Here is a 13,566-nt window from a genome sequence, read left to right as displayed (position 1 = left end):
TCACTGAATTCCTAAAATGGATCTGCAGGTAGCTTTCGGCATATATTGGCAAAAACAGAAAACTACAATTCTTTAGTTGCAGTGGAATCCGCAGTGAAATCCGCAGTGGAATCCGCAGTGGAATCTTTAATTCCACTGCGGGAATAATATACAGTTTTAAGGTGCAGTACTCATACATATTGTTTTCTAAATAATGCTGTGTGCATGATATTAAACTTCATTTGGTGATAGGTAAGTGAAGTCAGCAATATGGTAAATAGTTTTCTTTTGTATTGTAGAAATTTTTTTTACATAGTATATGTATAGTAATGGTTACCCAAACTACACTGCAGTAATTCATATGAGATACAAGCAATGAGTTATATATTTGATGTTTAATATGTGTCAGTAGGAATGTTCCACAGTGTGACAGTACTCCAGAGGCATCCAACACTGATTAAAGTGCAGAAAATGCAATTGACATTTGTGCATTGAGGAATTTTAGTTATGTAGTCCTTTTGTGAAGATTGACAGTTTTATTTCACCCCGTTAACATTCATTAGCATTGGAGCTGTTCCTACAGCTTGAACTTATGTGTATACAGCAGATTTTATTCTTTAGTTATTGTTTTTTGTCATATGTGAATGCAATTTCTTGCTTTGGCTTTGGCATTTCAGGAGTGGCGGGCACATTTCTTCATGTTGACGCAAAACCGAATGTACTATGCTGAAGAACAGCAAATGCAGGACGATGAGGAGGAAGGAGATGGTACAGAGCTGCAACAGCAGCGAGAGGTAGGTTTTGAGGCACACATTGGTTGCACTGCACTATGAAATGTGGTACAGAGTGCTCTTGACATCTCATATTGCAGAACAGGGAAGACTATTGATGAAATTGCTGCTGAGCAGCTTGTTTCTTTTAAATGAGCCCTGCAGCACTTTTTAATATTTTAAATAAGCTTGCTTAGTCACTAGAGAATGCTGTCACAATCTCTGAACTTAATAGTGTTCCTGTAATCATGTCAAAAAGTTCACAGGTCTTTTTGATCTGCTCTTGGTCATCACGTGGCAATATGTGCCTGCCAAGTTCCTGTTTAGTGTAATTAACCTTTCGACCTGCTCTTGCTCATTACGTGGCAATGTGTGCCTGCTAAGTTCCTGTTTAATGTAATATTTTCTGCTCCTCTAATTACTCCATTGGTACTACATCTGTTTCTATTGTCAGTGTTTGATGGCAGCAAGGGCTCTTTGGGCAGTATTAGAATTGAGTAAGTGTGGGAGGTTGTAATTGAATTATAATCTTTGGAAATCAACAAACTCCTTGCATGCTTGTGGGTACAAGGAATTTAAGGCACTTTCATCTATTAATATTGTTTGATAAGTCTCTTAGTTCTGCTTTGTGTATGTTGTAGAATAGATTAGTATTTCTCATTAACTAAGCAGCTCTGGTCGCTAGAATTTAACTGATGATGTGTTCAACTACATGACGAACTAAAAGAGATTAAACTATTCAGTAGTTGTATCTGATTTCATTGTAAAGACTTTTTCACTCGTGTCGAGTGTGGACGAGGTGCACTTTGAAGCACGTTTATGCTCGCTACTGCAGGCCACCGGTTCATGCCAGCTTTCTCCTGGGCATGCACTGTGAAATAGAAAGGACGCTACTGCCTGTACCTCCCACTTTTCCCGGTTGAAAATTTTACCTGGTTCAACAGATAGTAAGATTGCAGAACAAAGGAATGTCTTGTCAATACATTTGGCTTATTGCCTACTGCAGCTGTTGCCTCTGCAACATAATAAGGAGCACTAACAGTAGTGGCACTCCCATAGGGTGGCACATGCTCAAGAGCAAGCTGTCCTGAACAAAAAGGCTGTGGTAAGCAACTTGAACACGCATTGCAACTCACTGCCCCCCCTGCTGGCTGATGGGTGGTGGTGGCTGTATTTGCAGTCATAAAAAGTTGCAGACATAACTTACAATCGCATGCTGCTTCATGGTTTTGCATGACACCTTTTCTATTTTGGGTTAGGGTGTGCCCAATGAAGAGCTGCACTTTGGGGAGAAGTGGTTCCATGGTAAGCTGGCAGGAGGCCGGCTCAAAGCCCAAGAGTTGTTGCAGCAGCATGCTCACCTGGGGGACGGGACCTTCCTGGTGCGGGAGAGCGACACCTTTGTCGGCGACTATTCACTCTCCTTCTGGTCAGTCACACTGCCACTTCCTCATGACAAAGACTAAGTTTTTCTGGGTGCCTTAACAGCAGCATATAAACACTGCAGAGTCCTACATATTTTCACTTTTGTGAGAAACTCTAACTACATTGTTAACATTCACTTTGTGTCGTGCATCATAAGTAATTAAATATCTCAAATTGGGGCACACGCCGCGGTGGCTTAGCGGCTATGGTGTTGCATTGCTAAGCAAGAAGTCGCTGGATCAAATCCAGGCCACTGTGGCCGCATTTCAATAAGGGCAAGATGCAAAAATGTCCGTGTCCCATGCATTGGGGGCTCACTAAAGATCCCCTGGTGGTCAAAATTAATGTGGAGTTCCCCACCACAGCGTGCCTCATAATCAAATCGTGGTTTTGGCGCGTATTAGTTTGTAAACTGTATAGTGGAATGTAGTTCCTCAACTTTTGGGCACTTACTTTTAGTCAACAGATGCATGCGAATTGGTAACTGCTAAAGTCAGCTTCTGTGCAGTGCAGTATCTAATTTACTTTTAATTTTTTGCAGGCGCCAGGGCAAGGTGAACCACTGCAGAATAAAGTCCAAACAAGAACGAGGCCAAACCAAGTACTACTTGATTGACACAGTGGCATTTGACACCCTGTACAGCCTCATCAGCCACTACCAAACGCACCCACTGCGTAGCCAGGAGTTCTACATGTACCTAAATGAGCCTGTACCCCAGCCCAACAAGCACGAGGGAAAGGAGTGTGTAGCCTCGCCTATGTCTTCTTTCCATTATGATGATCTGTGCTATTTGTTTAGCTGAGGGCATAGGCTTAAAAAAATAATAACAGAGTTCAAGCAAAGGTTTTTAATTTATGCAGTGCACAGTAGTAAAGTACACTTTATAGTATCTGTGCACGGTGTACACACTGGTGGCACTGACTTTTTCTGGTTATGTAATCAGTTGTTATTCATACATTTCTGTATTCAAGAGTACATGCATAAATCTATTGAACTTGGTGAATTCCATTGAGTTGAGAGTGTGCCATTAATGCTTCACTTGTCACCTACATTTATTGGAACATACAAAGAGGGTCGTTTCGATGTCCTTTTTTGATTCTTTTTTTTTCTATCCATTGCAGGTTATCATTTACAAGTTAAAACCAAGTGTCTGCTGTTTCCCGTGCACTTTCCTTTAACATGTTGCTTTTCTGCTTGCAGATGGTACCATGCGAACATGACACGTACTCAGGCAGAAGAACTGCTGAAACGAGTGAAGTATGATGGTACATTTCTTGTGCGGCCAAGTGAAAAAGAAGACAACTGCTTTGCTATATCCTTTAGGTACAGTTTAAAACTTCCTACTAAATGATGTGAAGTTAGCATTCACTGTTGCATAGGACCACATTAATTTTATATTCTTTAGTTGATAATATCAGGTAGAGGTATTTATTTTATCAAACAAGTTGATAGCAGAAAATAACGAAAGAGGGGGTTTTGGCCTTACTAATAGTATTATGTTCCTGACAAAGGCCATGTGCCTTTTGTGGCAGTTGGCCTGCTTAGAACAATTTTACAGTACTGCAAGTGTATTATTAAGGTGACACTTTTTTTTTTAATGGATGCTAGTATGTTAGCAGGGCCAGAATTGTGAGAGAGAGGTTCAGCAAAGTGCACACTTCAGAACTGCAATCCGAACAGCACTGATAGGTGCCGCTTATGGAAGTATCAAAGACATGCATAGGCCGATATAGTAGAGCTGAAAATTTGACGCCTATACACGAGTGGTTCACAGTTAGAATGTTACATAAGAAGGTGACAGTCAAAGGACAGGAAAGTTTACTTATTAGTAGGGGGTGCATTATGTGTGCTCAAAGCTGTGCGCTGTGGTTCTCACATTTCAGTGAGTCATGACAGGTCACATCGTGGGCTTATCTTGTTATCATATGAGGCTGATAATTTAGTCGGTTAATAGTTGAAAACGGGGCACTGTTACCTGTGATAATATAGATGAAGACATGGAATGAAATGTGTGTTTATAATATGCAGTGTAAATAAAATTTTTACTTACATATATATTTTGGTATATGGTAGGAGGTCACAAATAGATCTGTATGTAGACAGGCTGAATTAAAACACAGACAGTGGTAACAGTGAGCGAGCTTATGTGCTAACCAGCAACAAATTTCAAGGAGTCAGCTGTGAATGTAAATGAAGAAATCCCACACAAATTTCTTAATCATGCGTGATCTGCCATGCTTATAGGTTTGTGTGGTGTTCAAGACGAGTGAACAGTGATGCTTGGCAACAGGCCTCCTGACATTTATATGCTGCATCTCTGACAATGATGCGATTGCACACACATATGATGTGTGTATATGTCCCACATGTATCTCCTAAAATTTGGCTGTCTACAGAACTATAGGGAAACCGTGTAGCTTATATAGATTGCATCCACATATGTGTTGTCAAAACTCCTGAATGCTGTCGCCGTTTGAGCCTCTCTTGGCTATTAAAGCATTAACACTGCAGACTTCTTTGTGTATAAAAACTTCTCTTAGAAGACTGTCACTCTTTTACTGTAACCCCTGTAAGTGTCCTGCCTGAGTATATTCATGTGGCCACCAATGCACATCCCTGGCCATGCCAGAGTTCATTTGTAAACACGAAATATCCATTGACTAGTGGGCCATCTACTCAGAAGTGAGTAAACAAACATTTTATGGTAGGGTTTGTTTTCATGTGACAGATTGTGCGACAAAGCTTACTAAATTGTGTTGCTCGTATCTTGTTTATGACATTGCAGACTGATGCAAATATTCTGCATGTTTTTTTTAATTATGCAGAAATTAAGAACATTTTATTAGCTCTGATTTGGAGGACTTAGTTTATTAGAGGTACCTTCAAGGGACACTGACAGCGACGAAAAGGCGATGGTGCCCGAGGAACGCTAATCGTTATTGATTAGCATGACTTAATTTTTGTTAGAATTTTCAGATTTAAACATTTGTAAGATGATCGGCAACATATCGCCAATAAATTTGAATTTAAAGCCTGCCAGTGTGTTACTTAGTCGAAAATTGAATTTGTTGCACTTTGGAAAAACATGCGGTAACCAAAGGGGTAACAGCAGTACTATCAATGAACATGAGCAGATATAAAAAAGTGACTTTTATGAACATGCACTTTGGCATACTTTGTTTCTTTACTTATGCCAAAACAGAACAGGAAAGTTACCTTATGTTAAAGTGTAACGACTTCTCTCATTTACTGTAAATGTATCAGTGTATTATTTGTTTAATCCTCAATACAGTCTGGTACCAGTAGCAAGTGGAAATAGTGCTAGTTCAAGTGAAGCTCAGGTATCACTCCAAAGAAATTGTGCTGAAAAGCAAATGCAAATATATCTGCAGGAACAGGAAATACAGACTTGCTGGCTAGTTGATGCAACATGATTATTACAAAGGTGTTGCATGACATGGACAGCACACTGATGAAACTGAAGCGACAGACATATTGTGATAATTTCCATGTTAAAATTTGCAGTAGGTCCACCACCATTGCATTAGTGAACAGGCACAGTCATGCATGACTAGAGCACAAGAAACTTGCCATGTTCCTTTAGGATCACAAGAAAAAAGCAAGGCAAAACTGCCATTATTAATACAATAGCAAGGGATATAACATGCCATACTGCACATGAAGTAAAGCTGCAAAAGGACAAAAATAGCAAAAGGAATACAAAACTAAATGTAAACATCCACATAAGTGAAAGCAAAATGCTGTCACCAAGCAGAAATCAATCTGTCATGTCTCTCTTATTGTTGTACTACCAGCGTCTGCATGATTTTTTTTTTTTTACAGCTTGCCTCACCATGCCCTTGCATTATACATATAATCGTACATTTTACAGCACTGTGTACTTCCAAATGCACTGACCATTTGTTTCTTGTACTCCCATGCTCTCGGAGTGCTACGTTTTCAGCTTCATTCTTTTTTTTTCTGAGCAGCATTTGACTGGAATGGCCTTCAAACCATGTTGCATCTATCGATTGTCTGCCAACATTTTTTTTTATTATTTATTTATTTAACACATACTGCGGACACGAAGTCCATGTAGGGTGGATAACATACAATACTAGGTCACAAGAAATAAAACAATGTCAATACAACAAAAGGTAAACAATCGTGATACAAGTTTCATAAAGTTTCATAATGTTTTCCTTGAGATAATAGCATGACTCATATTACAATAAAGAGTGATGAATCAGTTTTGGAAAATGTATCCTTGTCAATTCTGTAGTACCCTCAGCACAGGTTGCCCCCCCCCCCCTTTTTTTTTAAGGGAATAAGCTGGACTAAACCATTGAGCAATGAAGGTTTCTGGCCTGGCAAATGGCACTACATCAGGGGTCCACTTATCTGAATTTCCGTTCTGTGTATATTGACCTTCCTTCCCTTTGTCGGTTTACTTTATCATCAATAGAACTTGCTCTTGGCCTAGTTGGTTCTTGTAGACTGACATAGTTGCCACAAAATGCACACAAAAAGGCAAAAATGTTGTAGCCAGCGTGTTTCTTTTGCTTTTGCCTTTTGTGTGTGCTTTTTGTGGCAATTATGTCACTACTATGTCATCGTTGAAACAATTTTATTACTTACTGGGTTAACAGCTAAAGCCTTCCAATGTATTTGCAAGTGCATTTTACATGTATAAGTAGTACATGTATGTGTTTGCTGATATGTCCAACCCTCTCACTTCCTTCTTGTAAGAGCCATGCAGGGAACAAATTTCAAAGGTTGGTCTAATTGTTTTCACAACCAGTGGTTTGTTCTTTTTTCAGGGCAGAGAATAAGTTGAAGCATTGTCGTATCAAGCAAGAAGGCCGCCTTTTTGTCATCGGTACAGCCCAGTTTGAAAGCCTTGTTGAGCTTGTGAATTACTACGAGAAACACCCACTGTATCGTAAAGTCAAGCTCAAGTACCCTGTGAATGAAGATATTATTCGGAGAATTGGAACGGTATGGCTCAGTTCTGTTCTGCTAAAAGACATTGCGAAAGCTGCAGCAGTCCATGTCCAGCTTTTTAACAATATTTAACACTGCTGTAATCACAGTGGTCACCCTCAGCAGCAAAGTATAGGTTTCTTAACTGGGGATTCACTTGACTGGTTGTACCTTATCGCACTTAAAGGCCTACTTCAACAAAATTTTGGGCCATGTAAAAAGCTTAGTTTCAGTTAGTGTAGATATAGAGCACCCTCTGTGCAAGATGTTAGGTTTGAAATACAAGTGGATGCATCACGAAAAGCTTGCAAAAATAATAGTTTTTGATACCAAAAATGAAAAAAAAAAATTCTGCTATTACTGCGCACTAGAAATGATGCATTACCCAAAACATTAAAAACTAGCGTGGCACCTGGGCATGGCTTCCAAGATAAGAAAACACCCATGGCACACAGAAAATCTCTGGGGCCATGGTCTGGGATTTGTGTCATATCCACTAACCACCAGGCGCCTGCATCGTCTGTTTGGGTGCTACCTTAATGGCTGTTAACAAGACAATTCAGTTCAGTTACAATTACATGATTCAATTACATGATTACCATCCCTGCAGCTGTGCCAAGATTGCTTCAGTAGTATATACTACTCATTTAAAATTAATTTAGTAAAAAATGAAATTTTGTTCCAGTTGGCCTTTGAACAAGACTTAAAACTAACATTGCAGTGAATGCACAGTTAGTAATACATGTTCTTGCGTACCTCACTTTCACTCCATGTCACAGTCGAACGTCGTTAAAACATTTTGACATCCGACATGAAAATTCCTTCATTATATTTTATACTCATTATAAGCATATATTCGTTGCCCCTGATATTGGAGAAAAAATTTTCATTTGCTTCATTATATCCGATAATTCGGCATCTCTGTATTTGTTATATGAAGGTTCTACTGTACTTGATGATTTAAGAGAGAGTTGAAACCAGGTATACCTTAAAAGCTGTAAGGATATTGAATTTGTTGCTATTTTTTACATGATTGCTGTGGTAATGTGGTTAGCCATTCTCTCTTCATCAAAATAACAGAAGTATTGTAGTACTATGGCATAATACATCAAAGTAATACAACAATGATTCATCCTCATTGAGCCATGAGTGGCACGAATAATAGTTGAACAGCACAGAATTTTTTTATAGCTTCATGCTTGGTGTCTGGCAGTATTGTCTAGATTATGTGGCCCTTTCAAATCAGCTGTACTTGCTTGATTATAGTTCTCGTAAAGCATGCCTTTCCTTTCTTTGCACCTTCTCTCTTAAGGCATTGTCTTATCCAATTAGTTCATGTCCCCTTAAAAGCTGTCCAAAAGACCGGTTGCTGAGGGAGATGCACTGAAGGGGGGGAATTAGTTCAAAAGTTCATCAAAGAGACCAAAACATATAAAAGATGCCTGTTTATAGCCAGTATTTTAATGAAGCGCTCACAGAGTAGTAGAAACATAAATGCTACAGACAGGACTTCTTCCTTTAAGTGCTCCTCTCCTCCTTTGAGAAAGTGTGAAATAAATTGGGATGTAGGAAAACATTTTGTGCGCTGTTAATTTAACTGGCTATGTGCTGTGTTAAGCAAATGACCTTGTAGAAAGACAGAAACTAAAGCTTGGTTGCCTTGTTTATTGCATGTGTCTAGTCTTTGGCCCTGCTACTGTCTGCACAGTGAATGTTCATGCTTGCTTGTCCACTGATTACCTGCCTGATGCCCAGCCCTATAATTAAACAGTGCTGTCTACACTTGTGTATTACCTTTTTTGCAGCTGTCTGTATGTATACTTTTGCAGGTTAACTTTATACTTTATGCACCTTTGTTTATAATTATTAATAATTCTTGAATGTTTTTTTTTTTTTTTCTCCATGTATGAGAAGACTGAATGGTGACATGCAGTTTTGTCATGTTCCAGGACACTGATGATAATCCACTAGAGGTTGGAGGGCCCGCAGGGACCTACATGGATCCAGACAGCTTTTCCGGAGCCTTTCGTGCGACAGTGAAGGCCCTGTATGACTACAGGGCACAGAGGGAAGATGAACTCTCATTTTGCAAGCATGCCATCATCACCAATGTAGTGCGCCTAGAAGGAGGATGGTGGCGTGGCAATTATGGCGGAAAGCGGCAGCACTGGTTTCCTGCAAACTTTGTGGAGGTGCTTGAAACACAGGATGCATCTGACGATGGGGTGAGCTTGGGTGACCTGATGCACCCAGTATAGATTTTGTGTGATTAAAATTAAGGAAGCACTACAAATGCAGCTGTCATAAATTTTATACCATGCAGGCTGACTTACAAACGTCCATACATGTGCAGTGGTTGGACATTGGTGATTGAATAGGCTCATAAACATTTTGCTACAATTTGACTTGCCTGCTCCTGGCTGCTCCCACTCAAGTGCCATTTGAGCCAACTGCACAAAAGTGTGATATTTTTGCATTTTCATGGTAATGCCATGTTTTCATAGGATTATGCGAATACTCAACTTTACAAATCGATTTGTAAACATTCAAATAATCCAGTTAGCAACTCTATTATCTACTACTTTATTTTTCACATAGACGGTGAAATACCCAGCCGTGGTCGATGCATTTCATGCAGCCTTTCCAGTGTGCTCAGTTTGTATCAGGGCAAAAAAAAATTAAATTCTGGGGCTTTACGTGGCGAAACCACAATCTGATTATGAGGCACGCCTGTCTTGGTACAAGGTTCATCCAGGTCAACTCCAGTTGAAACAATTCTTGTACACGATGCCTACAAAGGGAACAGCAACAAAAGCAGAACCTATGTGTGAAAATGTACGAAGATATACGACTGCTTAGCCGCTGGAAGGCACACAGATCTTATTCATTACACATGATCACACACTTTTTTTCACACACATGTTCACTCACACAAATTTATTTAGTAAAGTAATGTTTACTACTTTATACGGCCGATAGAGCTACTATCCTTACTTTGCATAGCTGTCTACTTACTAATTTGCTATTGCAATCTATGCTTTGCCTTTTGGACGAAACTTCGGCTTTTCTTTGTTTGTTTTTTACTTTAGATATTCGTTACTCACTCTTTGCAATAATGTTTGTTACACATTGTGACCAAAGTTTCGGAAGTGAGGCGTTTCGGATATTACAGACTACTGATAAAATGGACATTTTTTGTCGGATTATCAGGGTCTGTTGTAACGAGAGTCGACTGCATTACTGAGAAGGCGCTCGTGATCATGAAATCATCCAATAGCATTGGTGGGCGAGCTGCTTTCAATGGTGCTGCATGACGATATTGTGGAAGCGAGAGCAAGCAATTTTTCGCCGTGTTTGACAGGAGATTGTAAATTCCCTGCTGCATGCAGTGCAGTAATATTTGGCTCACGTGTTCACAGCAGCCTCTATGAATGATCGGCATAGTTTTCTTACAACGTCCAAAAATTGTTTCAGGGCCCCCTTAAGCACGCAAATTAACTTCTGCACTCACCTGCTGTAGTTGCCAGCTGGTGCCCAAAGACCCAAATGGCGCTTAAACAGTTGTCAAAAACCCATAAGCGTGATCTCGGAACCGATTGCCACTTAGCCAGTCGTATGAACATATTAACAGCACCTGTTCCCCAACCGCAGCTTGCAACCCATATCACATCGGCCAATGGCCAATTTTGTCATGGCACACTGCCTTGGTTGTTAGGCCTAATCAGTACACACTGAAAGGCTATCGAGGTATCGGCGACTAAAGTTAGTTTTATGCCGAATCGACTAGTATCTATTTGCAGAGGCCCCGCAGCACACAGAAAGCCGACAAATTGTCTTGGAACGAAAGCGAGCATGCGGGATGGTATGAACGTTGTTCTTGGATGCCATCGCCATCATTGTGACACACCATACAGAGGCATCTCCTTCTTGACATCATTCATAGACCCATGTAGTCTCTTGTTAAGCTTCCAGCATTGTTGCTGGATGTAATGTGCATTTTCTGTAGTGTGGTAAAACATACCAAAGCAGATCTGTCATTTGGAATGCACACAAGACATTTGCCGTCACTTTTTGTCTTATGCCTGAGGCGCAAATTGTTCTAACATATTTATGCAGACGAGTTACAACAAATGATTGAGGACCTTAACAGAGAGAGTGTAAGAGTGAGGTTGACGATTAATATGCAGAAACAAAGATAATGATGAATAACCAGGCAGAGGAACAAGAGTTCAGGATCACCAGTCAGCCTCTAGAGTCTGTGAAGGAGTAAGTTTACCTAGCTCAATTAATCACAGGGAACCTTGATCATGAAAATGAAATTCATAGAAGAATAAAAATGGGTTGGATCGCATATGGCAGACATTGTCAGCTCCTGACTGGAAGCTTACCATTATCATTGAAAAGGAAGGTGTACAATCAGTACAGTTTACCAGTGCTGACATATGGGGCAGAGACTTGGAGACTGACAAAGAAGCTTGAGAACAAGTTAAGGACCCCACAAAGAGCGATGGAATGAAGATTGCTAGGCACAACGTTAAGAGACAGAAAGAGAGTGGTTTGGATCAAAGAGCAAACAAGTATAGACAATATTCTAATTGACATCAAGAGAAAAAAACGGAGCTGGGCAGGTCATGTAATGTGTCGGTTAGATAACCATTGGACCATTAGGGTGACAGAATGGGTACCAAGAGAAGGGAAACACGGTCGAGGACGCCAGAAGACAAGGTGGAGCAATGAAATTAGGAAATTCGCAGGCGCTAGTTGGAATCGGTTAACGCAGGACAGAGGTAATTGGAGATCGCAGGGAGAGGCCTTTGTCCTGCAGTGGACATAAAACAGGCTGCTGCTGCTGCTGCTGCTGCTGCTGCTGATGATGATGATGATAATTTGTAATTTTATGTCCTTCTTACAACCAGGCGCATATCTTTGTTCTTGTTAAACTACAAAGGTTTATTTCATTGTTTACAAAATTAAGTTCCTTGCCTATCGAAATAATTTGCAACACACCGTGTATGGTATAATGTCTACAGGAAGACAAGCCTCATTGGTTGCTGCTGGCTTTGTGTCTTGCATTACTGTCGAGCCGTGCTTACTGATTGCACAGTTATAGCAAGCTGAACCAAATGGCTACAGATTACTGCTCTACTACTGCAAGAGTTCCAAAGAGATCAATTTTTCTGCTCCTTAACTGCTCCACAACTACATTTCTTTCCACTCCAATATTGCTCCAAATACTAAACTTGCTGGACCGTCACTGTAAGTGTATTCTGAATGTTTTGATCATTTTATGCCTATCTACAATGCCCTTTCTTTTCTTTTCTTTTTTTGTTCACTTTCTAGTCTGGAGATGCAATGCCCTTAGGTACATTGCAGAAAGGAAGCATTGACATTGCTGGGTGTACAGTAGGTAAGTACCTTGCGTTGGGGACTGCTGTGGTTGTGGAGTTGTGTCAAAACGTTTGTTCCTTTGAGATGTTGGCTACCATTATTTCCATGTCCAGTAAATTGGTGTATAAGTTGCAGCCGTGTATAGATGTGTCTTTTTAATATTCAATGGCAGAGTGAAAGGCTGCACAACAGGAGACATCTTAAATGTTGATTTAGAGGCTTTGTGCCGCTTTGCGGCCGTACATGTTCCAGTACACCGAAGTGCACACTGGACAGTCTGTGGACCGGATAAACAATGGTGCAGGTGGTTATTGAAAGTACACTTTAAGGAATGTGAAATTGCATTCATCTTCATGAGGTCTCATTGCTTTCATAAAGTGTTTTAGGAGCTGGTGATCAAAAGACATGAGTCAAACAGCCTGAAATTCAAGGGGAAAAAACTTAGTTATACACTGGAAAATATAATAAGTTTACGCAGTTGATTAATGGTATAGAAAGAAAGAAAAAGCATAAGATACTGGCATGTAAATAAATACTGTGAAGTGCAATTGGCAGATGCCTATGCTGACGCCACAGTAACTCGAAAACTCCTCAAAGGAACACTAAAGGCAATTAATAAGTGAAGCTAAAATGATAGGTTAGTGCTCAATGACATCTAAGGCATCAATATTATCGTGAACAGAGCATTTGTAATCAACAAATTGAGGTAAATGCAGGGCATGATTTAAAGACTCCCCCGGGACATTCAAGTACCAGCCCGATGATGAATGCACTCTGCATTATAATACTGTCACTATAGTACTCAACCAAGCATAATAAAAAGATAAATTGTATTGCATTATAAGATGAAAGAAAATGCTAATGGTCAAGTTTTATTTGATTTTTAGAAAAAGGAGCCCTTTGATGTCACACTTGACAAAAATGCGGGCGGTTTCATTCTCTCCACTCTGTGCCACCTGCACTTTCGAATTTCAGTAGTTTCATTATTGCATAGTGCTGCGCTGGTTTTGTTGGCTCGCA

General features: G+C 40.1%; 1 protein-coding gene across 2 annotated transcripts in view; it reads left to right on the top strand.

Annotated features, from left to right (window-relative positions):
- The window catches only part of sl (small wing phospholipase C gamma 1), an 83,852-nt gene that overhangs the window by 29,890 nt on the left and 40,396 nt on the right, over positions 1 to 13,566 (top strand). For both annotated transcript variants that reach the window (XM_065425231.1, XM_065425232.1), the window contains exons 15-21: positions 657 to 773; positions 2,009 to 2,178; positions 2,716 to 2,916; positions 3,376 to 3,498; positions 6,996 to 7,173; positions 9,108 to 9,383; positions 12,499 to 12,565. In XM_065425231.1, coding sequence (XP_065281303.1) covers positions 657 to 773; positions 2,009 to 2,178; positions 2,716 to 2,916; positions 3,376 to 3,498; positions 6,996 to 7,173; positions 9,108 to 9,383; positions 12,499 to 12,565 — 1,132 coding nt within the window. The remainder of the gene's footprint in view (positions 1 to 656; positions 774 to 2,008; positions 2,179 to 2,715; positions 2,917 to 3,375; positions 3,499 to 6,995; positions 7,174 to 9,107; positions 9,384 to 12,498; positions 12,566 to 13,566) is intronic.

This window comes from Dermacentor albipictus, chromosome 1 (genome assembly GCF_038994185.2).
Source record: "Dermacentor albipictus isolate Rhodes 1998 colony chromosome 1, USDA_Dalb.pri_finalv2, whole genome shotgun sequence".
Taxonomy (NCBI): domain Eukaryota; kingdom Metazoa; phylum Arthropoda; class Arachnida; order Ixodida; family Ixodidae; genus Dermacentor; species Dermacentor albipictus.
The sequence above is the reverse complement of the archived record's forward strand: the minus strand, read 5'-3'. Positions and strand labels throughout refer to the sequence as shown.